This window comes from Chiloscyllium plagiosum, unplaced genomic scaffold (genome assembly GCF_037043375.1).
Source record: "Chiloscyllium plagiosum isolate Xiang-an unplaced genomic scaffold, Cpla_swu_hap1 HiC_scaffold_3, whole genome shotgun sequence".
In the NCBI taxonomy this organism is placed as follows: domain Eukaryota; kingdom Metazoa; phylum Chordata; class Chondrichthyes; order Orectolobiformes; family Hemiscylliidae; genus Chiloscyllium; species Chiloscyllium plagiosum.
Window position 1 is genome coordinate 141,020,520 of NW_028270141.1, and position 27,788 is coordinate 141,048,307.

Genomic DNA, 27,788 nt, shown 5'->3' on the forward strand with positions numbered 1-27,788 from the left:
AGCTGTACTTCTCTATGATTCTATTGTAGAAAAGTTGCTTAACCTGACTGTTATCACATTACAGGTGAGGGTAGAGGTTGAGTAGGAGAAACCTTCATGGTTACTTCAGCTGATGGAGGTATTCAACATACACTGTTGGCATTAGTTGAGCTAACCAACTCTTACGAACTTAGTTCTCCTTCACGTAACCACGAGTTCTCTATGGAAAGTTGACCTCTGCCTCCAACTAGATTGTACTGGTCCCTGCTGCCCTCTGCTCGCCCACACCTACATAATACAACGCAAATCGACAGCCACCTCCCCTGTCAATCAACCCCTCTCCCTCGGAGAAGGAGGGAGAGCAACAAACCAATCGGCGCGGGCAGAAAGACAGTGACGCCCGGCCGAGCTCCAGCCAATGGTGAGGGAGGAACAAGGAGCTAGGTGTCAACAGCTCGTCAGTGTCGCGGCAACGGGCCAATCGGCGTGCAGGATTGGGCGGGCGACGGGATAGCGACCAATGGAGGCGTGGAGAATGCGGGGCCTCAGTGGAAGCCCCGCCCCTTTACCGTCTGGCGGCGGCCGTGGCGGCCGTTGGTGCAGTGCAGCTCGTGGAGGGGGGAGGGGCTCGCGCTCGCTGTGAGACAGAAGCAGGCGTCTTTATAAACACACAGCCCGCCGTGTCACTCACTCACTCGGTGGTGATGTGTGGCACCGGGCAGGCGGCTGGAAGCTGTGCCCGGAGGGTGAGGGAGAGAGGCCGGGGCCATGGATGCACCCTGATGGACACAGTCAGTGCAGAGGCCCGCAGCCTCCCCCTCCTCTCTCCCTGCTCGTGTTAATAGCCGCCTCCTTCCCCAGCCTGACCCGCACCGACCCCCTTCCACTTGCAGAGACACTCCGTCTTTATCCGTTGTTTTAGGGTGGGGGGGGGAGGTTGCATTTTATCCTTCCACTTATTTTGTCCACCCTCCCCTCCCCTTGCCCGGTGTTTAGGATGTTTGCAGTGAGGATTGTCACCGCTGACTACTACATGTCCAGCCCTGTCAAGGGTCTGGATGTCTGCTATTCGGGATTCCGGGAGAGTGAGGTGACCAGGGTGCCCGTGGTTCGTATCTTCGGGCCGACACCTGCAGGTAAGCTGGCCTTGTGTTGCTGTGAAATGTTAACACGCCCCACTGTTGGCAGGAGCGGGGTGGGAAGCAGCCTGTGGTCTCGCTTGCCATTTTGTTTACCCCTCCCAGGGGCTGAGACACTTGCTAACGGGGTCTGTCTCACTCTCTGTGTGTGTGTGTGTTCGCACAAAATCACATTTGCTTGTGAGTTTAAAGATGTGCAGTACCACCCACGGTGCTGTCCACACCGTATGGTGTTAACCCTCCCACCCAGTTTTGGAGATTTCGTGTCAGATGTGCACTCGTGTTTTCGCTGGGAGCGTTTGACTTTTTTAAAAAAATAATAAAAATTTGATCTGAAACTATTTAACGGTCCGAGGAAGGCGAGAATCGTCCGCACGAACTGTATCTGGCGAAGGAGGAGGGGAATTATGCAGATCTTCTCATTAATTGTGAAGAGGAATCTCCTCTGTTTCTGCCCCAGGTCACTGGTGTAATTACCATGCAGCTCCCTCTGTTTAGTTGAACCGTTAGCGCAAGCTGGATTTGAGTTAACTATGAAAGCTCAAGAGATAATAAAAAAAATACTAGAGGGTAGCCATGACCACCCCAGCTCCAATAACGAAAAAGGTGTGGCTTTTAAACAAATACATATTTTCATGATCTTCCATGTATTGAAATAATTTTATTTGCATGCAGTAACTGTTGACGTTAGTCGCCATGTTTACTGTAGGGTATCTTGCATATCATTTTCCTAGTCAAAGCTCTATTGCACTTGTCAAATGTGTTTGCTGTTGTAAATATTGGTTGAACATTTACACTCAGAATTGAGGTGATAATTCTTCCTGAATGCTGTTAGAACATGTTCAACCATCTTTTATCAGGATGGATTTTCAAGCCCTGAGTATTCTAATAAAGTGCAGTGATTCCTCTCTCCTTTTTTAAAATAGTCAAGTATTGAAGATTTTTAAAAAAAAAAACCCTGAAAGCTATAGATTTTTAGCTTACTTTGATCTAGGTATTCTTGCTCTGTTAATGTGCATTGGATCTGAAGAGAATGCTGTACACAAACAAAACAATATCTTCAAGTTAGTCTTATATTCTCTTGTTAAGTTGAAGTTTCATTAGAGTTAGCAATCACTTTCATGGTTCTGACTTAGTGGCAAGAGGCAGAGAGTGATGGTTTGAAGCCTATGTCTGGTAGTGTATCACAGGATTCAGTGATGATTCCTTTTCTATTGTCTTATGCACTAATGATCTAGACACTAAATTGAACAGTAAGTTTGCAGATGGCATGAGAGTTGGTATAGTAAGTAATGAGGCAAACCTTAATGGACAACATGGATGAACTGGTCAGATGGGGAGAACATTGGCAAATGGAATTTAACCTTGAAGAGTGTGAGATGGGGCTTTTATTTTTGGAGGACTAAAAGGCAAGGGAGTACACAATGGAAGGTTGAAAACCAGGAAGTACAGCGGATCAGATGATTTTTAGTGTGCATGTCCAAAGATCCTTCAAAGGAACAGGTCAGGTGAATAAGTTGGTTAAGACCATAGACATAGGAGCAAAAACTAGGCCATTCAGCCCATTCAGTTTGCTCTACCATTCAGTCATGGCTGATAAGTTTCTCAACATTCTCCCACTCTCCATAACCCTTGATCCCCTTGACTATCTATCTCCATCTTAAATATCTCCATCTTAAATCTACTCAATGACCTGGCCTCCCCAACCTTCTGTGGCAGCACATCCGTATATTGTCTTTTAGGTATTAAATACAAGAATATGGAGGTTGTATAAATCTTGGTTAAGCCACAGCTGGAGTACTGTACTGTTCTGGTTGCCATGCTGTCAAAAGGACACGAATGTATTGGAGGAAGTGTCGAGGTGATTTGAGGATATTGGCTGGGTTGGAGTGTTTCAGCTATAAAGTGATAGCCTGGGTGTGTTTCTCTTTTTTAGAGCAAAGAAGGCTGAGAGAGGACCTGACTGAGGTGTACAAAATGAGGAGCATTGATTTTTCCCTGAGTGGGATCAACAACGAGGGTGCATAAAGGGCAACAGGTTTAAAACTGACTTGAAGAAGAGATATTTCATCTTAGTGTGGTGGTTACTTGGAACTTTGCCTGAAAAGGGCTTGTAGACACGCTGACCATCAAGATATTTAAGAACTATTTAGATGGTCGCTTGAAGCATGATAGCAAACAAGGCTGCAGGTCAAGTTCTGAAAAATGGGATTAGTGTCAATAGGTACTTGATGACCAGGCTGATACAATGAACTAAAGGCCCCCTCTGCTCTTAAACTTCTCCATTAATACCCTTGGGTAAGTTCAGTCGTGTGCAGCTGGGAGCAAGTGGGCTTTGGAGACTTCAAGACCAACCTGTTACCCTCAGCTGATGAATCTGTGCTTCTCCATGTTGTATACTATTTGGAAGAAGCATTGCAGTGGCTAGGGCACAGAATGTACCCAGGATGGGCAACTGGGTGTTTGATAATGCTACTACTGACTGAGCTACCAAGGTCTGAAGGGCATAGCTTGCAGACTAGGCCTATAGCATGTGAATGAATAAATAAGAGGGAGAATAGCTATAGTAAATTCTTGATTTTGTTGTTCCTTCCTTAAGTTTGTTTTGTTTAAACATTGTTTATTCTTTGGGGCCTGTTTTATGATTTTGCTTTGCCATTTTTAAAAATTTTATAAAATGTGTGCATTGTCAGATAACAGTTGAGTTGGCATTGTCTTGTGATCACATCCACATTCTGCTTACCTCTAAGATAAACGCACTGTTTTGTTCTAGCGGTGGGCAAGGGCTTGGCATTGTGCTTGTGTACTGGGGCGATTCCTGGTTGCTCTGATTCCAGTGAGGAGAGTGAATCAAGAGGAGAAAATTCTGGCCACTTTTATATCTACAGCTGGAAATAGCTAGAGGGAAAAGGATGACCAATATAATTGGCAGAAAGAAAGTGTAGAGTGGGTGATGCAAGATGTCCGTGATGGTGGTTAGTGCAAGTATTCAGTGTTGTTGCTGTGGTTCCAACCTCAACCTCAGGGCCCAGCTCAGGAATTGTACACCACTGTGTACTGGGTCCTAGTTGGGAGCAAGTAGCAAATAGCATTGGAGCATCCACAAACTGCTTTAATTTCTCACTACTTCTGGATTTCTAGTAACTCTCAGGCACAAAGCTGAACAAAAAAAGCATTCCCAGATATTGCAATTCATTGAGAAATGCAACCTACTGCATTATCAGCTATTCACACTTGCTTTTTTTCCTTTCTTTTGGAGTAAAGCTTTAGTATTATTTGTTAGGCTGTATTTTTCAAATTATGGTAGAGTTAAGTACCACCGACTTGATGTTTAAGGTATGTTGCCTTGGTTTAAAAATCTACCCACTGAGTTAACAGAAATGCCCAAATTCAATCCCAACATGAAAATTTTCCTTTCTGTTATACAGTATTTCTTCAGTATTTAGTGGCTTATTTTTGTTAGCAAGTTATTTCAGCTAAGAATGCACACTGTGTAGATGTATGTTAATGTATTTCAATTTGTTTTTCCTGGGCAGCAGATGTCTGAAGGAACCTAATGCTGGTTTAACGTTGATTACCATGGTACCCTACAATTTATTTCACTTAGTTGTGATTTTCCAAAATGCAACCAGAGCTTTAAGTGAAGACAATTGAATCACAATAAATTGGTTCACAGATGCAGTGGGTAACTAAAAGGCACGTGGAATATTGTCCTTCGTTGCTTGGAGAATGGAGTTTAAAAATAGGGAGGTTATACTGCAACTGAAGAGTGCTGATGAGGCCACACCTGGAGTACTACGTGCAGCTTTGGTCTCTCCTTTTTTGACATGTGAAAGCAAGTACTGACAGTGGAGGGGGCTCACTAGGTTGGTTCTAGAGTTGTGATGGTTGGCATATGAGGAGAGAGTGGACCGGGACAAAACTGATTGATTGGAATGTAGAAGAATGAGCAGGGATCTTACAGAAACATAAAATTGTGAAGGGAATAGATAAGATAGAAACAGGGAGCTTGTTTCTACTGGTGGGTGAATAGTCTCAAAATAAGAGGGAACAGATTTTAGGACTGAGTTGAGGAGGAACTTCTTCACCCAAAGGGTTGTGAATCTGTGGAGTTCCCTGCTCAGTGAAACAATTAAGGCTATCTCATTGAATGTTTTTTACTGATTTTTTTTTTTTGAACAGTAAAGGAATTAAGGGTTATGGTGAGCAATTGGGTAAGTAGAGCTAAATCCATGAAAAATTTCTTTTTTGAATGGCGAGCAGGTTTGATGAGTCTGAATCAGATGGCATACTCCTGCTTCTAATTCTTATGTTCTCATAAATTATTTGAATCTGATTTCTCCCTTACCAATCTACTTGCCATAAATACACCAATGCATAACAGTATTAGAAGTTTACCACTACCCAACTGTGAAGACCAAAATTGTCTCTTTTTTTTTTAACTGGGGATATCATCCATCAGGTTGTATAGTGCTATTATCGGTCAAAATTAACAGAACAGATCTAGCATTTCCAATCTGGTCAACTACAAGTTACTGAGGCCCATCAGCAGCAGAATTGTTCAATCTCTGTCTGTCTTGTGTGTTCCCCATTGAGCAATTGTGATTATTGCTGGTTTGAGGAGGAAGGTAGGAAAGCATGGCATCAACAGCATCAGACATATCTAAAAATGATCTGCTAACATTTTGAGGCTTCAATACCTCAACTGTATTTGTATCTAAACAGTGGAAGTAGCCTGACCTGACTGATTCATAAACCAGTAAATCAGATCGAAGCTCTTAAGGTCCTGTCACATTTGGTCATGGGTGTTCAGTGGGCTATTAAAAGGTTCCACAAACACATGCCCACTATTGATGACTGGGGAGCCTGAACGCATCCAGTGCAAACATGTTTGACCAGAAGTGCTGGGTGGAAGATCCAGCATGGCCTTCACCAAGGTCTCCAGCATCACCTTGCTAGTTTTTAGCCAATTCAATCAGTCTGGAATAAAGTAACGGCTGAAGGAGCTGGATACTACCTGACAACATTCTGGCTCGGGTACTGAAGGTATGTCCTCTAGTACTAACTGTTCTAGTACAGCTACAAAACTGGCATCTAGCTATACTACAAATATCTAACTTGGTGTTGTAGTTTAGGAGCTTGACTTTGATTTAGGAATTGCATTTTTAAAATGCAAGATAAAGCAGAGAGAGAAATTCTAAGCTGGAGAAACTGGTGATGCCCCTAAGATAACGTTCAAAGAGTCATCCACTTTCCCCCTCAATGCTGCAGGTTTGGTCCAGCTAATTCTTTGAAGCTGAGCATAACTTCTACCCATTATATAATGGATCTCCAGATATGTGTTGTCATCTTTTGAGTTTTTTATTAATCTTGTGAATTATTTTCTGCACCTGTTCATAACAACAATTTAATAATGGCTGTATCTAGAGTTATAAGTTTCTTTGGACCTCTGCAATAAACTTTTTTTTCCACTATTTTGAAAGAACTCTGGACCAAAAAAAATCAGTGAAGTTTGAATCCAGTAAATCTGATAAGTTTCAGCTGGAGTCAGAAAGGTAAACATTGGATATTTGTTTTAAAGTCGTGAGATTGGAGACTCACCTCCACTAATGATGGCAGCATTTAAGGCCACATCTCTTATTTTTCACATCAGTAAGAGATGGGTGAAAAACATCAAACAAGTGTGGCCAAGGCAATTGAGGTCAGACCTAAATTTGGAATTAATTTTGCTCTATTACAGGGAGAGGAACTAGCTGATGATTAAGTTTGCCAGAGAGATGATTTTTGTCAAGGCTATAGCATTTGGCTACATTTGTGATTCGGGCAAATGTATTGCAGTAAATGTAAATCTGAAGTTGAAGTAGTTTCAGCTCAGAGTTTGAGCTGGAGGCTGACGCTTCAGTGCAAAAGGGAGAAGGGAAGTTCTGTTGATTTTTGTACCAATGGGCAGTCACACACCTTAAGATAGGGTATTCTAATTTGTCAGGATTGAGTGAGAATGATGCAGTGAAGACTGCAGGAGTCTCTGCTTCTGCCATGGCTCAATAGTATAGTGAGGAGAATTGATACTTGTGTTGTCTGCAGCTGACCAAATGCTAGGTTGCCTACTTGGTGCTCAGGATTTGAACATTTCCTCAAGGAAAGGAGCTTGCACTTTGGCAGGGGGTTGGGTTGGTTGTTCTGATCTGGGTAAATACCAATGATTAGATTACTTAGTGTGGAAACAGGCCCTTTGGCCCAACAAGTCCACACCGACCCGCTGAAGCACAACCCACCCATACCCCTACATTTGCCCCTTCACCTAACACTACGGGCAATTTAGCATGGCTAATTCACCTGACCTGCACATCTTTGGACTGTGTGGGAGGAAACCGGAGCACCTGGAGGAAACCCATGCAGACACGGGGAGAATGTGTGGAGTTTGCACAATCAGTCGCCTGAGGCAGGAATTGAACCCAGGTCTCTGGCGCTGTGAGGCAGCATTGCTAACCACTGCCATTGTGCCACCCACTTAGATGGAAGTAGGAAAGAGGGTGTACATAGAAAGTATGAGGATCTAGGTACTAAATATAATGTCATTAGAGACATGGCTGCAGAATGACAAGGATTACGTACTGAATGGTGAGTATATGATAGTCCAAAAAAAAAGAAGCTTTTTTTAAATTCTCCTGGACATCAAAGACTGGTCCAACACTATTGTGTGTCCTGAGTTGCCCTCAAATGTTAATGAGCTCCCATCTTGAACTGCTGCATTCTTGTGCAGTAGGTTGACCCGCAATGCCCATGGGGAGCAAATTCCAGGTTTTTGACCCAGTGGTGATGAAGGCATTGTGATATTTCCAAATCTAGATAGTGACTAACTTGGAAGGGAACTTGCAGGTGATGGTGTTCTCCTGTGTGTGCTGCCTTTGAACCTCTGGATGAAAGTGGTCATGGTTTGAAACATGCTGTCTAAGGTTGTTTGAATTTCTGCAGATGGTATACGCTGCTGTTATTGAGCATAAGTGGTGCCACATCCACAAAAATTCAATTAAGTGAGTACATTGTCAGGATGATGTCAGTCTTCTTGAATGTTGTTAGAGCTACAGTCATCATCGAGGCAAGTGAGGCACTTTCACTTGTACTACTGACTTGTGGTTTGTAAATGGTGGACAAGCTTTGTAGAATCCAGGAACTGAGTGTGTTCCTAGCCTCACTGTGGTGTTCTTAGCCTCTGATCTGCTCCAGTTTATATTCTTTTCTCTTTTTTTAGATGGCCATTGCCTGGTATTCATGTGGTGCAAATTATAGTTGACACTTTCAGCCCCAGACCTGATATTCTCCAGCTCTTGTTGCCTTTGATATGTTCTGCTTCTGTATCTGAGGAGTCATGAATGGTACTGGACTTGTGCAATTGTTGGCAAGCATCCCCACTCTCGCCTGTACGGAAGAGGGAAGGCCATTGTTGAAGTAGCTGAAGATGGTGTAACCTTGGACACTACCCTCTTTGGGATGACAGACTTCCAGCAACGACAGCCATCTTCCTATGTGCTAGTTATAGCTCCAAACATCAGTTTGTCAACTGAGTCACATTGATTCCAGTTTTGCTGGGGTTCCTTGTTGCCTCACTTGGTCGCATGCAGCCTTCAGACCAAGAGTGGTTGCTCTAACTTCACCTGTGGAGTTCAGCTCTTGTCTATTTTTTGAACCAAGGCTGTAATGAGATCAGGAGCTGAATGGCCATAGCAAAATCCAGGCTGGATGTCACTGAGCAGGTAATTGCTGAACAGGTGCTACTGGGTCCTACGAATGAATTAAAAATAACTTCCAGATAAGACCATTACAATCTCTGAATATATCTTGTTGTACTGGCAGAAAAGACCAAACAGGTGGTGCCACTGTGATATGCACAGAGTTCTAGAGCTATACAGCATGGAAACAGACCCTCTGCCTAAATTAATCTAGTCCCATTTGGCAGTTGGGAGGAAGTTTCCCTTGGATTCTTCAACTTTGATTCTGGACCCCATGATGTTTCATGGCATCGGGTCAAAAGCGGTCCCTGATTACCACGTGCCCACTCCGCTCAGCTGATGTATCACTGCTCTTCTATGCTGAATGTTGTTTGGAGGATGTACAGAGGGTGGGGACCTCCATGTCTGTTACCGAGCATGGCTCAAGTAGCATCAGTACTGATAGCTGGTTAAATCCAAAGGACATAGCTGGAAATGTAGTAAATGGAAAAAGAACCAACGAGGGAAAAACCTACTTGACATCATCCTTACCAATCTACCTGCTGCACGTGCATCATGGAAGTGTCAGTAGGAGTCAACACACACTGTTCTTGTGAAGCTGAAGTCCTACCTTCACATGAGGATGCCCTCCATATTGTGTGTGCCATCACCGTGCTATATTGAATAAACTTGGAGCAGGTCTAGTAACTGCGATTGTGCACAAGGTTCTGTGGGTGATCAGCAGCAGTGGAATTATACTCCATCACAATCTGAACTTCATGGCCCAACATATGCCCCACCTTATAACTATCAAGGGATCAACCCTGGTTCAAAGAGCACAGGAGAACCTGCTTGAATCTGTACCAGGCTTATATAAAAATGAGGTGTCAAGTTGGTGAAGCTAGAACACAGGACTGTTTTAATGCCAAACAGCATAAGTAGCAAGTGATAGACCTATAGGATTCCACTACCAACTGATCCAATGTAAGCTTTGCAAACCTGTCACATCTAGTTATAAATGGTGGACAACTAAATGACTGAGGAGGCTCCATAAATATACCCATCCTCAATGATGGCAGAGCCTAGCAACACAGTGCAAAGAGAAGGCTGAAACGTTTGCCTGAATCTTAAGCCATAAGTTCCAAATGGTTGATCTTGAGGTCCCCAGCATCATAAGTGCTTGTCTTCAGCCAATTAGATTCGGTCTTTGCAATAGCAAGAAATTGCTAAAGCACTTGATGTGCAAAGATTGAGTTCTGACAACATTGGGCAATAGTGCTGAAGATGTCAACTCCAGAATGTGCTGCTACCGTAGTTAAGCTGTTGCTAATGTGGAAAATTGCCCAAGTATATCCTGTGCTCAAGAAAGCAGGACTAATCCAATGTAGCCCATCATTCTCTTTCTGATAATCAGTGAAGTGATTGAAGGGACCATCAACAGTGCCAAAAAAGCAGCACTTGGCAATATCCTGCCTCACTGACACAATTTGGATTTCACTAGGGTTACTTAACACCTGATCTCATTACAGCCTTGGTTCACACATGGAGCAAAGAGCTGTACTCCAGAGATGTGGCGAAACTGACTGACTGCCATTGACATCTAAGCTGCACATGAGAATGCATCCAAGATCCCTAACAATACTGGAGCCAATCACTGAAAATGCCCTTCTGATTGAAGTCATACCTGGCACAAAGCCAACATTACAACCATGTTCCTATCTCAGTTCCAGGGCATATCTGCAGGACTTTTTCAGTGTAGTATCCTAGGCCCAACCATCTTTTGAAGTACTTCATCAGTGACCTTGTCTCCATCAGACCAGGAATGAAGATGATTGTTAATATTTGCAGTGTTTAGTGCCATTTGTACCTCTAAATATTGAGACCGTCTACTTCCAAACACCAGTGAGATCTGAACCAAGTCCATGTTTGGGCTGACCAGTTGGTGCTGGTAAGTCACACACTTATGCTGTACAAGTGTCAGACCTTGACTGTTTTTAATGAGGGAATCTTAGCTTACCACCTTGACATTTTATGGCATTGTTGCTGAATTTCCCACTGATAACATCTTGGTATTATCGTTGAGTCAAAGTTGGAGTGTGGAGGTGACCAGGTCAGAGGAAACGAGTTTTGCAAAAAGTTACTCTCTCTTCCTGAGTCCCCAAAGCCTGTCTACTATCCACGAAGCAGTTCAGAAGTGTGATGGGTGGGATGTGTCGAAGACGGCAGCTCCAACAACACACTCTAAGCTTGACATCATCCAGGGCAAAGCAGACATTTGACTGGCACCACACCCATAACATTTGTTTCCTACACCACCAGTGCACTGTAGCAGCAGTGTGGACCATCCGGAAGGTATCCTAGACAAGCTCGATATGCTGCGCAAGCACATGGGCAACAGTAAATTTAAGGGATGTGTAGATTAGGTTGATCTTCTATTAAAATAAGTGCTGGGTACAACATTGTGGGCCAAAGGGCCTGTATTGCACTGTACTGTTCTAATATACTGTAGGAAATCACCAAGGTTCCTGTAAAAGCCATCTTTCCAACCAGCAGCCTTTACCATTGAGAATACCAAAGGCAGCAAATATGAGAACATCACTTGCACGTTTCCCTCTAAGCCAGTTTCCATCCTGACTTATTGCTGTTGCTTCACTGCTCAGTCAAAATCCTGGAACTCCTTCTTCTTTTCTAACAACAGCATTGTGGATAGATGGTCTGCAGTGGTTCAAGAAGGTAGCTCACCACCATCTCTGGTCACTAGGATTGGGTAACAAATGCAAACATCAATTATTTCCCAGAAGTTATTGGGGAAGGTACCATCTCCCAAAAAAAAATACTTTACTACTCCTTATGTGAGAAATAAGACACAAGCTGATGGATATAGTGAATGAGTGGGCAGAAATCTGGCAGAATTGAATATAATGTTGGACAACGTGAAGATGTTCACTTTGGCAGGAGGACTAATAGTGGACTGTGGAATCTCAAGCTGCAAAGGGATCTAGGTGTTCCAGTGCAAGTCATAAAATGGGATGTTGTCATCTTTTTGAGAAATCTTGGGAAGACGTCTTTCTTTAAAATATGTCTGTTGCAATCTTATTTGCCATTTTGAATCCTTAGCCACTCATTCCATAGCACTGACTTTGTTTATCTTTTATACAGGTGTAACAGTTCTTACTGTTTGTTTCTAGCTAGCTTTTTCACACTTAGTTTTACCACCTTTAGTCTTTTCATTATTTTCTGTTTTTTTTAATATGCTGACCAGTCTCTTGTTATCCACCTTTGTGTGATTTTTTTTTTTATATATACTTTTTCTGATGCTGCCCTTTAAATGCAATGAAGAACTGCAGATATGGAAATCTGAAACATAAGCATTACTGCCAGATTTGCTGAGTTTCTCCAGCAACTGTAGAGAGAAAACAGTTAACATGGGAGTGTGGTGACCCTTCAGAATTGATACCAGGACAGGAACAAAAGCTGATAATGGGGACCACATGTAGGTGAAAATGTGTTGGCTTGCAGAAAGCAGCCCATGCATTAATAGGGACTGGGGTGTGGGGATGGATAAAGGATATAGAAAGTGTTCAGGCCCAATACATTATTGGACTCCTGAAGGCTGCAGGGTCTCCATCCATAAAATGACATGTTGGTCTGAGCCTTGCTGGATCACTACGCCATGACAAATGTTGGCCAGGGAATAGTGATGTTTGAAGTGGCAGGCAACTAGAAGCTGTGGGTCATTCTTGGCAGACAGAATGTAGATGTTCTGCCCAGTGGTCACCTAGTATGCATTTTTTTTCTCAATGTAGAGGATATCACATTGTGAGCAGTGAATATAGTAGGCTAGGTAGTGAGATACAGGCAAATTATTGCTTCACGTAGAAGGTATAGCTAGATCCTTGGATATAGGAGGGGGAAAAAGTAAACGAGCTGGTGTTACGCCTTCTGTGATTGCGTGGAACGTTGCTGTTGGGAGTGGAAGGGGAGTGGCCCAGAGTCCCCTTGAGGGAATGGACCCAGTGGAATGCTGACCAGGGGATTTGGGGCATTTGGAATACATGTCTGGTGGCAGTGTCTGTTGAAAATGGTGGCTATGATCCTTCCAAGTGCAATAACAACTTACTGGCACTTCAAGCAATCTAGTTTACTATATTTGCTCTCACCTGAAATGTTAATTCTGCTTTCTCTCCACAGATGCTGCAAAGCTTGCTGAGTTTCTCCAGCAATTCCTATTTTTCTTTATCCAGCATTCCATTATTTGGAATTCAATTAGCCACATGAAATAGATGTTGGTCCTCTCTCTTTGGAGTATTTCCTTGTTAGAACATAACTTCTAATTTCTAATAGTAGATATGCATTACTAAGTGTTTGGGAGTATCCATTTAAATGTTTGCACTATATCTCTAAGACCCTAACCTAATTTGCCAGTTCACTTTAATACTTGCAAGTTTGATCTACTGCTCTTTTCTTTGGACTGAAAAGTAAAATTCAATCGTATTACAATTGCTGTAACCAACAGGGCATCTTTTATAGGCTTAATTTAATAAATGCATCTTAACCACCACCCAGGAACTGCCTCCATACTGTAACTGTGACACATCATCCTGCCATCTTTGGCTGATTTTAGGTAGTTAACTAAAACTCGTCAATCAGTTGATTTTTTTTTTTCCCTTTTTTATTATCAGTTTGGAGTCACATGTAGGCCAGGTCATGTAAGAATAGCAGATTTGCTTAGCTAAAGAGCTACATGAACCAAAATTTAACAATTCACTGATAATGGTTTTCCGGTCTCCATTAACGAAACTGCCTTTTAATTTTAGATTTTATTAACTTAATTTAAATCCCACCAGCTGCCATAGTTGGTGTGAACCAACATCCTCCAAACCTTTGTCTCAGACTCTGGATTATAAGACATGACACTATTAATATACCATTCTCTTTCCCCAGACCAGAGTTGGATTGGTTTGGGAAAGATTTGGCAGGAATGTGCCAAGCTGAAGTGAGAGCCCTTTGTGTCAGTATAAATTATAAGAGTTGGTGCTGATTAAATGCGAAAGCATCATTGAAATGGTAGGTCTGAGGTCTCTGAACTAGATCTGAAGAGGTTAAGTATTCCACTTTCTGTATAGCACTCAAACTTGGAACTCCCACACTAATAAACTCCAAACTCAATGGACTGCAACAGTTAAAAAGGTGTTATCTGTTATCTGTAAGAATAATGAGGTGGTTATGGTAGGGGGTTTTAACTCCAAACAGAAGGGTTTAGATGGAGAGAAATTTAAGTGTGTACAAGAGAATTTTCTGATTCAATCTGTGGATGTACCTACGAGAGAAGGTGCAATACTTGACCTACTCTTGGGAACCAAGGCAGGGCAGGTGACTGAGGTGTCAGAGGGGGAACACTTGGGGCCAGTGACGATGATTCTATTAGTTTTAAAATAGTGATGGAAAAGGATAGACCAGTTCTAAAAGTTGAGGTTTTAAATTTGGAGGAAGGCTAAATTTGACAGTATGAGGCAAGAACTTTCAAAAGCTGACTGGGGGCAGATGTTTGCAGGTAAAAGGGCGGCTGGAAAATGGGAAGCCTTCAGAAATGAGCGAGAGAGAGAGTCCAGAGAAAGTATATTCCCTGTTAGGGTGAAAGAAAAGGCTGGTGGGTGTAGGCAATGCAGGGTGACTTAAAAAAATTGACTGTTTGGTTAAGAAAAAGAAGGAAGCGTATGTCAGGTATAGACCAGCTCGAGTGAATCCTTAGAGTGTAAAGGTAGTAGGAGTATACTTAAGAGGGAAATTTAGAAGGGCAAAAAGGGGATATGAGATGGCTTTGGTAAATAGTGTTAAGGAGAATCCAAAGGATTTTTATAAATACATTAAGGACAAAAGGGTAACTAGGATGAGAATAGGTCCCCTCAAAGACCAGCAAGGCAGCCTTTGTGTGGAGCTGCAGGAGATGGGGGAGATACTAAACGAGTATTTTGCATTCAGCCTTCACAGTGGAAAAGGACATGGAAGATATAGGATGTAGGGAAATAGATGGCGCTATCTTGAAAAATGTCCATATTACAGAGGAGGAAGTGTTGGATGTCTTGAAACACATATAAGTGGATAAATGCCCAGGACCTGATCAGGTGTACCCTAGAACCCTGTGGGAAGCTAGGGAAGTGACTGCTGAGATATTTGTATCAATGCACTCAGATGAGGTGCTAGAAGACTGGAGGTTGGCTAACGTGGTACAACTGTTTAAGAAGGGTGGTAAGGACAAGCCAGGCAATTATAGACCAGTGAGCCTGACATTGGTGGACAAGTTATTGGAAGGAATCCTGAGAGACAGGATGTGCATGTGCATGTATTTGGAAAAGCAAGGACTGATTAGGGATAGTCAGCATGGCTTTGTGCGTGGGAAATCCTGTCTCTTAAACTTGATTGAGTTTTTTTTTAAAGCAGTAACAAAGGGGTTTGAGGACAGAGCAGTGGACATGATCTATATGGACTTCAGTAAGGCATTCGACAAGGTTCCCCATGGGAGACTGGTTAGTAAGGTTAGATCTCATGGAATACTAGGCAAACTAGCCATTTGGATACAGAACTGGCTCAAAGGTAGAAGACCGAGGGTGGTGGTGGAGGCCTGTGACCAGTGGAATGCCACAAGGATCGGTGCTGGGTCCACTACTATTATGCTCCCATCCAAATCATTTGTATAAATAATGAAGAGTTATAGTTAGTAAAATTGGAGGTGTAGTGGACAGCGAAGAAGGTTACCTCTGATTACAATGTGATCTTGATCAGATGGGCCATTGGGCTGAGGAGTGGCAGATGGAGTTTAATTTTGATAAATGCGAGGTGCTACATTTTGGGATTTGCTTTGGGACTTGTACACTTAATGGTAAGGTCCTAGGGAGTATTGCTGAACAAAGAGACCTTGGAGTGCAGGTTCATAGCTGCTTGAAAATAGAGTCGCAGTTAGATAGGATAGTGTAGAAGGTGTTTGATAAGCTTTCCTTTATTGGTCAGTGTTGAGTACAAGCATTGGGAAGTCATGTTGCAGCTCTACAGGATATTGGTTAGGCCACTTGAATTCTGGTCTCCTTCGTATCAGAAGGTTGTTGTGAAACCTGAAAGGGTTCAGAAAAGATTTACAAGGATGTTGCCAGGGTTGGAGGATTTGAGCTATAAGGAGAGGCTGAACAGGCTGGGGCTGTTTTCCCTGGAGTGTCAGAGGTTGAGAAGTGACCTTATAGAGATTCACAAAATTGAGGGGCATGGATAGGGTAAATAGACAAAGTCTTTTCCCTGGGGTCGGGAAGTCCAGAGGTAGAGGGCATAGGCTTAGGGTGAGAGGGGAAAGATATAAGAGACCTAAGGGGCAACTTTTTCATGCAGAGGGTGGTACGTGTATGGAATGAGCTGCCAGAGGAGGTGGTGGTGGCTAGTACAATTGCAATGTTTGAAAGGCATCTGAATGGGTTTATAAATAGAAAGGGCTTAGAGCGATATGAATTGGGTGCTGGCAGGTGGGACTAGATCTGGTTGGCATGGACGAATTGGCCCGAAGAGATGTACAGCATGGAAACAGACCCCATGTCTCTATCTGAACAGCAATAATGGATGAGGAATAAATACTGTCCTCGCCAGCAACACAAATCAACTGTATTTAACTGTAAAGTGCATTTGAGTACTGATTATGACAGAAACCAAGCTTTGTCATACACCACACTAAATTTACATTAAATGTTAGGTTGGTGAACACATTGTGAACTGAGTTTCAACAGCAATTTGGTCTTACCTGGGTGAAATGAAATTAAAGTTTTGCTAAATGTTTTATCTCGGGACAATGGGAGTATTTATAACTTGGAATGATTGCAATATAAAAGGTGAATGTAGATTGGAGAAACATTTCTTCAAATATTCAGAAGTTCTGAATTGGTCTGCTCGTGCAAGTCTAGTTTCAAAAGAAAGAAAGCCCATCACGGTGCTCTACAAGCAAAACTGAGTAATCTGGTCAACGGCAAGGCTTGTTCTTTTCTGCATTGGAGGCCCAGAGAAAGTATAAAAGGGGATTTTCTCTGCTACAGTTCTCTTGTATTAACTGTGCTCCCTTGTTGCCTGTGAGAACTCCTGAGCATGACAATGCTTAAACAAAGAAATCCTAAAGAATGGACCAGGTTGTAATATTTCTCAATTTCCCTGGCTGTTTGCAGTGTTTGTAATTCTGACTTTTTGCAAGGTGTATAGCCTTGAACTTTTCAGGGCTCTATCTGAAGAGTTAGGCAAGCAGGTCCTTGCATAGTATGTTTGGAGAATGAAATCAGTGTAAAATTTCTGGCTGCAACTGTGTAAACAGATTTTGCTTCCATATCATCTACAAATGTAAAAATTTTTTTATTTGGATGCTTGTTAGTTTTAAATTATCTTCTACAAGTTTTTGTATTGAGAAATTTGCAAAGAAAACCAGCTCCCTTTTGTACTGTAGTTCTCATGTAGAGAAGATATTAACTGGTTTATCAATTTAAAAAAAAAAATTTAACCTATTTTTCCAATCAGTCTGTTCAGATTTGTTGTTACACGACTCTAGAGCAGGTGGGACTTGAACCAAGCTCTCCCCAGCTAGAGATAGGGATACTACTGCTGTGCCACCAGAGCCCTTTTTCAGTCAGTGATTTATAAACCTTAACATTATTGTAACCATTCTTCTTCAATTACATGTTGCTTAATTAAGTATCTCCTTCTCAGAATTGAACCTGAAGACGGCTGAGAGTAAGTAAGGCATAGTTTTCCTATGGCCTAATGCTGCAACAGCCTGCTTTTGCATAATGCACAAGCTTGATGGGTTCACTGGTTCACCGTTGAAACCCTAGGCATTGCACCACAGGGGAGGCAAACAAAGGGCTGTTTTGTCTGATATGCCAGAAGTGCACATCTCTAGAGCATTGTCAAAATTGGCATGGTGGAGTATGCAATTTTATTTGATCACTATCCACGGGGAGTCACCTGTTTAAAGGAAAGCATCTAAATAGCCTAAATGCTAATCTTCATTGGTAAAATTGCACATTGCCATATTCTGTGGACTTCCATTCACTGCTTTGGTTTAATTGACTTTATCCCAGTTTCCTTTAGTGGTTGAAATGAAACTAAGGATATGGGGTAGCTATGTGGGCAATTGATGTGCGTGTGTATATTTGAGATTCCAGTTTATTCACATTTTAAATGCCCATCCATTAGGTTCTCAAAGGAATATTGAAATATTATTAATGTTTGAATAGTGGATGCTATTTTAGTCATTAAAACATTATGTTGAAGTAGTTTTTCAGGGAAGCCTGTCTTTGCTTAAGAAAAATATAGCCCCACCTCCTGCTATTTCTTCGCAATCATTGTTTCAATGTCATTTGTTCATGTTCTGTGCTTACAAAAATTAGAATGTGCTAAATGCATGTTCTGTTGCATTGGTGATGAATCTATACAATTTTCTGTTATCTTGCTAAAAGATACATAGGTGTGTGTGAAGTGTTGACTATTCCACTTTAATGTATAGTGTAGAACTCTCAACATGCTACTGTAGGTATTTTCAATCGACCTGTCCAGTGATGTTGTCAACATTTCTGGAGCAGATGGGATTGGAACCCAGACCACCTGGCTTAGAGGTGGGGTTCTACTGATGTCTATCTTAATTTCTCTCAGGTCTAGAATTTACTGTTTGTAATAATTGCAGTGATTCCTTACTGGCAAGTGCATCTGCACAATCCGTCTCTTCTGAACTGGTTTCAGATGCCCTTTTGGGTAAGCAGGTGTGCACTGGCAGCATGTACAAGATATTGGGTAGAGATTTTGAGTTCTGAAGAGCAGGCAGAAGAAAGAATAGAATGGAATGATGGCCTAGTGGTATTGCCACTAGACCATTAATCTAGAGACCCAGGTAATGTTCTAGGGACCTGGATTCAAATCCTCCTTTTCCCCCACCCCATGGAACATAGTGGAATTTGAATTGATAATAAGCTGGAAATTAGAATCTAATAATCATGAAACCATTGCTGATTTGTGGAAATCCATCTGGTTCCCTAAAGTCCTTTTTAGGGAAGGGAATCTGCCCTTCCCTGGTCTAGCCTAAATGTGATTCCAGACCCATTGCAATATGGTTGACTCTTAACTACCCTCTGGGCAATTTAGGGATGGGCAGTAAATGGCAGCCTTGCTAGTGTTTCCCACATCCATGATTTTTTAAAAAAAATCTTTAAGCTGAGAGTTTTCATTGTGCTACTTGGAAATCGATTGGCATTTGTGGAGATGTTCTAGTATATTTAATGAACTAATAATCTAGTAGTTTGAATTAATCAGAACCTCTAATTCAAATACCTTCTCAAAATAAATGCTATTGTGGTTAAAAGTGACCGTTAAAGTTTTTCCATAAATAAAAGCGAGACACTGTATATTGGAGATCTGAAAGAGTTCTGGGTAACTCGGGTCTGACAGCATCTGCAGAGAGAGATAGACTTGAAATGTTAACTCTGTCATGGCAACTCTTTACTGCTATAGAATTCTGGTTTTTAGGTAAAAGAAACTTGCCAGTTTACGGGTGTGTACAGTTACACCATTTATAAGGCATCTGGATGGATAGGAGTAGGAAGCGTTTCGAGGGAATATGGGCCAAATGCTGTCAAGTAGGACTAAAGTCAAATCGGACTGTCTGGTTGGTGCAGGCAAGATGGACCAAAGGGCCTGTTTCTGTGCTATGTTTTTATTAAAATCCAATTTTAACTCTTAGCTGACTTCAGCCTCAAGTGTTGGGCATGCCTAATCACTTCTATACTGGACCATAGGCTATTCAGTTCTATTAAACTGCCTTATCGAAGTTCAACTAGATTGTAAAAGAACACACTAAATTAGTAATCTTTCTTTTTGTTTATGAAATCACTATGTTCCTTCCCACTTTTAGTATTTTAACACAGCAATCGACCCTTGGATCAAGGTTGGTTTTCTTTAAATCATTTTGGAGGTTGTGTGCAATAATTTGAGCAAGGGTGATTTATTATAATACTCACTACCACAATCTGCTGTTGAAAAATGGGTACAGTGGTTTCCATTTGGTGATTCATCTTAACGTTGTACATTTATATGTACAAAGTACCTCAGTTAACATTAAGTTGATAAAACTGTTGCTGTTTGAATTACAGCAGTTACCTTGAATGTAATACTGCTTTCATATTAGAGTCATAGATGTGCAGCATGGAAACCGACCCTTCAGTTCAACTCGTCTATGCCAACAGATATCCCAACCCAATCTAGTCCTACTACCAGCACCTGGCCCATGTCCCTCCAAACCCTTCCTGTTCGTAAACCCATCCAGATGCCTTTTAAATGTTGCAATTGTACCAGCCTCCACCACTTCCTCTGGCAGCTCATTCCATACACATACCACCCTCTGTGTGAAAAAGTTGCCCCTTGGGTCCCTTACTTATCTTACCCCTTTCACCATAAACCTGTGTAGCTTTGGATTTCCCCACCCCTGGGAAAAGACTTTGTCTATTTATCCTATCCATGACCCTCTATAGAGATTTTGTAAACCTCCTATAAGGTCACCCCTCAGCCTCCGACACTCCAGGGAAAACAGCCCCAGTCTATTCAACCTCTCCCTGTAGCTCAACTCTTCCAACCCTGGCAAGATCCTTGTAAATCTTTTCTGAACCCTTTCAAGTTTCACAACATCTTTCCGATAGGAAGGAGACCAGAATTACACGCAACAGTGGCCTAACCAATGTCCTGTACAGCTGCAACATGACCTCCCAACTCCTGTATTCAATACTCTCACCAATAAAGGAAAGCATACCAAACACCTGCTTCACTATCCTATCTATCTGTGACTCCACTCTCGAGCTATGAACCTGCACTCCAAGGTCTCTTTATTCAGCAACACTACTAGGACCTTACCATTAAGCGTATAAGTCTTGCTAGGATTTGCTTTTCCCAAAATGCAGCACCTCTCATTTATCTAAATTAAGCTCCATCTGCCACTCCTCAGCTTAATAGCCCATCTGATCAAGGTCAAGTTGTTATCTGCGGTAACCACCTTAGCTGTCCAACACACCTCCAATTTTGGTGTGATCTGCAAACTTGCTAAATATACCTATTATGCTCACATCCATGGGTTTTGTGTTGTAGTGTACCTTTATCACTTGCTTTTTTTTTTATTCCTCTGTTTTCTATCTGAGCTACTTAAAATCCCATGCAAGGACTGCACAAAACACTATATAGGACAAACAGGAAGACAGCTAACGATCCGCATCCATGAACATCAACTAACCACGAAACGCCACGACCAGCTATCCTTAGTAGCCACACATGCAGACGGCAAGCAACACGAATTCGACTGGGACAACACTACCATTATAGGGCAAGCCAAACAAAGAACAGCCAGGGAATTCCTAGAAGCATGGCACTCATCCACAAACTCCATCAACAAATACATCGACCTGGACCCAATATACCGGCCACTACACTGGACCCAATATACCTGGCTTTTATTGGTAGAGGAATTGAGTTCCGGAGTACTGAGGTCATGTTGCAGTAGTATAAGACTCTGGTGCGGCCACATCTGGAGTATTGTGTGCAGTTTTGGTCGCCATGCTATAGGAAGGATGTGGAGGCACTGGAACGGGTGCAGAGGAGGTTTACCAGGATGTTGCCTGGTATGGTAGAAAGATCGTATGAGGAAAGGCTGAGGCACTTGGGGTTGTTTTCATTGGAGAAAAGAAGATTTAGGGGTGACTTGATAGAGGTATATAAGATGAATAGGGGTTTAGATAGGGTCGACAGTGAGAATCTTTTTCCTCGTATGGAGTCAGCTATTACAAGGGGGCATAGCTTTAAATTAAGGGGGGGTAGGTATAGGACAGATGTTAGGGGTAGATTCTTTACTCAGCGAGTCGTGAGTTCATGGAATGCCCTGCCAGTAGCAGTGGTGGACTCTCCCTCATTATGGGCATTTAAGCGGGCATTGGATAGGCATATGGAGGATAGTGGGCTAGTGTAGGTTAGGTGGGCTTGGATCGGCGCAACATCGAGGGCCGAAGGGACTGTACTGCGCTGTATTCTTCTATGTTCTATGTTCTACAGCGGACAGCTGAAACTGACAACCGGAAGCGGCAGAGACAGACCACTATAAATGCCGGAGGAAACACCACAGAAGTGCTTCACAGGAGGCTCCCAAGCACTGAGGATGTCACCTAGACAGGGGACGAAACGTTTGCAACAACAATTTCCAGCTCGGCAAACAATACTTGAAGATACTTAAGCAATAGGGGCAAATCACTTCCAGCATTTTAAAACATTTATTCATTTGTAGGCTGTGTGCATCACTGGTTAGCTAGCACTTTATTGCTCGTCCTCAGTTCCTTAAAGCTGGTGCTGACCTGCCTCCTTGAGCTGCAGCGGACCATCTGCTATAGGTAGACTTTCACCAGCTTTTTATGGTGGGAATTCCAGGATTTTGACTCCAAGACAGTGAAGGAACAGTGATTATATTTCCAAATCAAGATGGTGAGTAGTTTGAAGAGGAATTTGCAGGTGGTGGTGTTCCCATGTATCTGCTGTCCTGTCCTTCTGGATGGCAGTGGTCATGGGTTTGGAAGGTGCTTTGTTGTACTATAATCTTCAGTGTTTGCTGGTGTTCTCAGTTGTGAATTTTAATGTCCTAACAAAATATTGAAATTTGGAAATTACTTGAACCCTGGCATTCCAAATTGGAGAGAGAAAAGTAGTAATTTTCGAGAGGCAATTAGATAAATAATTTAATGAGGGAATGAATGTGAGACTGAAATTTAGTTTTGACAGCATTTCCATAAATCTGTCAAGGCACAAAGGTGAATTATCTCCTTATATGCTGCATCATTCAATCATTCGGTGCACTTTTTTTTTCTCTCTTGCTAATCAAGAATTGTAGCTCTTTAAACCTAAGCATCCGAGGAAGGGTTACTGGACCTGAAATGTTAACTCTGAATTCTCTCCACACATGCAGCCAGACCTGCTGAGCTTTTCTCACAATTTGTTTTCGTTTGATTTCCAGCATCCTCCGTTCTTTCAGGTTTTTGCAAGCATCCCTGGTGTTTCAGCTCTGAGAAAGACAGCTATAATGGCTGCAATATGAGTTGGAAATCTTGTGGTCATTAGTGAAGAAACTCGTGCAACTTGTAATTTTTAAAAATTACTTCATGGGACATTCTTTTTCTGGCTACATCTTCATTTATTATCCAGAGAACGATTCAGACCCAGAACAATGTGGCTGACTCTTGAGACACCTGTAGATCAAATTGGAAAGGAAATCTGCTGTCCTTACCCTAAGGACGTAAGTGAGATGGGTGAATTTTTATAACAATCGACAGTTGGTTACTTGGTCGTGATTAGGCTAGCATTTTTATCAAACCAGATTTCAATTGATTCAACTTTCACCATTTTCTTCGTGTCCCCATGGCATTAGCCTGGATCTCTGGATTACTAGTCCAGTGACATTACTGCAGTCACTATCCCCCTATGTTACCAGTTGTTAACCATCTTTTTATTATCCTATTTTTCACAATCTACTTTTAATCCTTCACCTCTGCCCATATACTTTTATCTTTGCAGTTCTTTTTGTGGACTGCATTCTGCAGATGGCTTGGATTGAATATTCCTGGTTGTAGTGGTTAGATCTCTGTATATAGCAGGCTCTCAGCTTATAAGAGACACACAGAACATGCAAATTTTCTAATACTGCAAAAGCTTTATTTGCATACACAAACATTCAAATATTAGAAAGTATTGTGGTAGAAGACCTGATTTATGCTTGGAGCTTTGCTAAATTCAATGATTTTTTTTTTCTTTAAAACTGTTTTATAAAACTACCAAACAGCAAAGATTCATACCAGTCTCATTTGTTGCTGGACTGTTATGACCTATTTGGAAAAGTGATTCTCAAGCCTCATTTATGCCTGGGCTGCTACGAGTTGTTGATTTTAACTAAAGTACACAAAGTTCCTGACTTGCCTCTCTGTGGAATCATGTTACAGAAACTCTTGACAGAGTTCCAGTACTTAACCAGAACTACAGTTTATGGCAAACACCTTCTAATCACAAACAACTATGAATCATCAACAGTTTTACAAGTAAAACCTGTAACCCAATTTTAAAATCCTCCCAGGCAATATACATGCAGAGCTGAAAATGTTTTGCTGGAAAAGCGCAGCAGGTCAGGCAGCGGAATGAGGAAAGTTTGTCCAGCTGGCTTAGCCTGCTGGACAAACTTTCCTCGTTCCTGAAGAAGGGCTTGTGCCCGAAACGTCGATTCTCCTGTTCCCTGGATGCTGCCTGACCTGCTGCGCTTTTCCAGCAAAACATTTTCAGCTCTGATCTCCAGCTGCAGACCTCACTTTCTCCTCCAATATACGTGCAGACACAAGCAATCAAAAAAAAGTTTTTCTTTCCATCCATAAAACCAGGGAGCCATTGTTCATCTGCCCCATCTGGAGAGTTCATTGAGATGATCATTTTTGGCTTGTTAGGATTTTGTTCTTTGATCCTTTTCTTTGAGTTTCTTTACTTCTTTTTAGGAGACATTGGGCCATTGGTGTATACCAACTGAAGAGAGTCTTTCTTATTGGTTAAAGGCAATTGCTTACACGTATTGAGGGGAGTAAAATGGTTTACTTGAGGCTTCGCCATCTTCCCTTCTGGAGGTCCAAAGGTGGAGAAAGTGAGGTCTGCAGATGCTGGAGATCAAAGTTGAAACTTTATTGCTGGAACAGCACAGCAGGTCAGGCAGCATCCAGGGAACAGGAGATTCGACGTTTCGGGCACAGGCCCTCCTTCAGGAGGTCCAAAGGTGGCTTACTGTATCATTCTTGCCTACGTGCTGTTCATCTACCCAGTCAGGGAATTGTCTGGCTGATCACCTTTTTGGCATCTGGTTTGTGCAATTGCACACATCAATCAGCTACTTGTTAACTGGCCAAATCTCATTCTGCATGCAGTGTCTACAACCTGCTGCCCCCACTGTTTGAACAAAGCAGTGTAACCATCAGAGTTTCAGTAATTTTATTTCTAAAAATGTAACAATTATTTCTATAGTCTTAGTTTTTAAACATCTTTTTCCATTTCAGTCTACAATCAAAATACAGAAAAGAAAAAATTGGCTTTACAATGGCTCCCTTTACCTTTTTGAGCACTGTGCAGAGTATCTTCGGCACCATTTGAAGCTTAAAACTTTTATTGTGCCACTTTTTTAACCTGGTAGCTTCCCATGTGATTTTTGCAATAGTTAATTTACCCCACTAATATCAGAGTAATAATGAGCATAATAGATAACATGCTCAATTTTACTTGGGCAGTTGCTCAGTATTTGGTCCCCATGAGCTTCTACCAGAATGCACACTTGACAAAAGCCATGATATAAGTGCAGTCAGACAGACAATTCTTTGCAGTCAGTAAATCAGATTTTGTCATCTTGATTTTATATTTGTAGAATGATGGTGCCCATAAGGTAAAAGGATGCAATGTTTAATACTTTAAGTGAATGTATTCTAAAAGCTTTTGGAGGCTTGTATCAATTTTATACAGAAGGTATAAGGCTTCAAATCTGGCATTTATTGGTTGACTCTTAACCATCCACTGTTATGGTTATAGCAAGCCACTCAGTTTAAGGATAACTAGAATGGCCAACAAAAGTTGGCTTTCCATTTAAACCCACATCCTGTGTTTAAAATAATTTGTGCTTCATCTAGTCTAAAATTCAACTTGTGTACTTTTTTGAGAAACTGAAGCGAAAAATCAACAGTCTTTATGTAAGATACCACCCATAGTTGAGAAGATGAGAGCAATTAAATCATCAGTGATTTAAATGATCCAAAACATGCTTTCAAGCGTTATGAAAGCAGAGGCGGGAGAATAAGAGGGAGTCTAACTACTATTCTAGTGTAATTGAAACCTGAGAATTGTTCTTACTACCTAAAGGACTGTCAGAGTAATGAAAGGAGGGATTGTAGAAAGAACCAAGTTTATTACAAGAACTATATAGACTTCATCAAATGGGAAAGGAAAATTCAGCAACCATTTGGATAAACCTTAAAACCGAGATGATTAGAAAGAAGAGAAAATCTCCTTGTACCTGGCATAACTGGATTATTTTTGAAGTTTTGTTTCAAAAGAAACAATACAAATTGAAAATAGACAACAGAGACCAGTAATTTCTGCTAGGGAAACTGTACATCAGCTTCATAACTCAAATGCTGTAGGTGCAAGAAATATGTGCATTGCTGCAAATTTCTGTTAATCTTCCATGAGGGTAATTGTTGGAAGCAAGTAGCACATTTGCAGTAGCACCGTTGCATTTCTTAAGCTGAAGAGAGAAATTTAGCTGGTTAGACTAGAGAAAATAAAACATTAATAAATTACTTTGCTTTGTTTGTATGACTGGCTTGCACCAGTCTTTTAGTTTGGTCTTGCAGTGTGCCATTTTGAAGATGGCTTGCGAGCCAATATCGTGCATTGCTTTTCACCTTACACAATGGCCATTATTCTTTGTGATTCTGGAGACAAAATTATTTTGTATGCCTTTGAATATGTATGCTACCTCTAATGATTACACAGACTAATTCCACAATAAAAAGTTAAACATTTAAAATGCACCTTCCTCTGAAACTGGGTTTTACAGCCACCCTCTTTCCCCTCCTTGCACAATTGGTTGGGGATGTGCAAACGTGAAATTATAGTGTGACTAGCTCTCTGCCTTTATGCTCACACATGAGGCAGCCACCTGCTGTCTGAAACTTCTGTGCAGTTGGTGTGACAGGAAGGAAGGGAAATACATTTAGAGCAGCACGGTGGCTCACTGGTTAGTGGTGCTGCCTCACAGCAACAGGGACCAAGTTTCGATTCTGTCCTTGGATGACTCTGTCTGTGTGAATTTTGTACGTTCTCCCTGCGTTTGTATGGGTTTCCTCTCACTGTCAAAGTATGTGCTGGCTAGGTGGATTGGCCATGCTAAATTGCCCATTGTGTCCAGGGGCATGTAGTTTGGTTGGTTGGCCATGAGAAATGAAGAGTTGCATAGATTGTTATCTACGTGGGATGCTCTTCTGAGGGTCTGTGTGGACTCGATGGGCCAAATGGTCTGCTTCCACGCCAAAGGAATTCTATGAATTCTCATCTTAGTGAGATGCTGTGTATGCATTGGATGTACACCGATCACTTCCTACCCAGCCACAAAGCCCAGGCTTCCCATCTGTAGCCATCCAATGCCCAGGCATACCTGGATCTGGATGCCACATTCTTAATGGTGCCAGTTTAATGGAGATGTGCTGTAGGGGAGTGCACTGTTTCTACCTAATGGGTGACAACAATTTTGTGATGGAAAAATAGATCGAAAACTGTCAGTGTGAAGAAAACAAAATAACCTTCAAAAAGATAAAAGAAATAGCTCGTTTAAAAATAGTTGAACAAAGTAACAAACCTATGACCTCTTGAATGAAATCAGCAATGTCACAAGCATAGACCAGGCTTCAATATGGATTCTTCAAAGATTGGTAAAATGGAGCATGTCCATGATTTGTGTAACCATCCAGACTGCTACCCTTGTATTTATACTGAACTTTAAGCAGGTTAAGTCGATTCAGATATTTTGGCTTCATCCCTTTGTTTTTGTAAAAAAAAAGCTGATTTTCCTCACTTAAAAACAAATTTTAATGAAGTGTCTAGAAATTTATTTCCATCAGCACAATAAGGATTGAGCTTCAAGCCAATGTCAGCATTTTATACATCCAAGCATTTAGTTAGTAACATCAGTACCTTTTAATGGACTGAGTGGCTGTTCCTCAGAACAGTGAGTGAGTTGGTGTAGATGGTCTTTGTCATTCTGCAAGATGTCTGCATTTTAAATCTAAACCATCTTTAACAAGAGAATGTGTGCCTAAGTTCACACAAACTTTTGTCAAAGTACAAGTAGAGC

The 27,788-nt window shown here is 41.7% G+C and overlaps 1 protein-coding gene across 1 annotated transcript in view; it reads left to right on the forward strand.

Annotated features, from left to right (window-relative positions):
• Positions 1–596: 596 nt before the first annotated feature.
• Positions 597–27,788, forward strand: part of rev3l (REV3 like, DNA directed polymerase zeta catalytic subunit) — a 198,201-nt gene continuing 171,009 nt past the window's right edge. Inside the window, exon 1 of the mRNA XM_087983923.1 lies at positions 597–1,115. Coding sequence (XP_087840049.1) covers positions 977–1,115 — 139 coding nt within the window. The 5' untranslated portion in view covers positions 597–976. The remainder of the gene's footprint in view (positions 1,116–27,788) is intronic.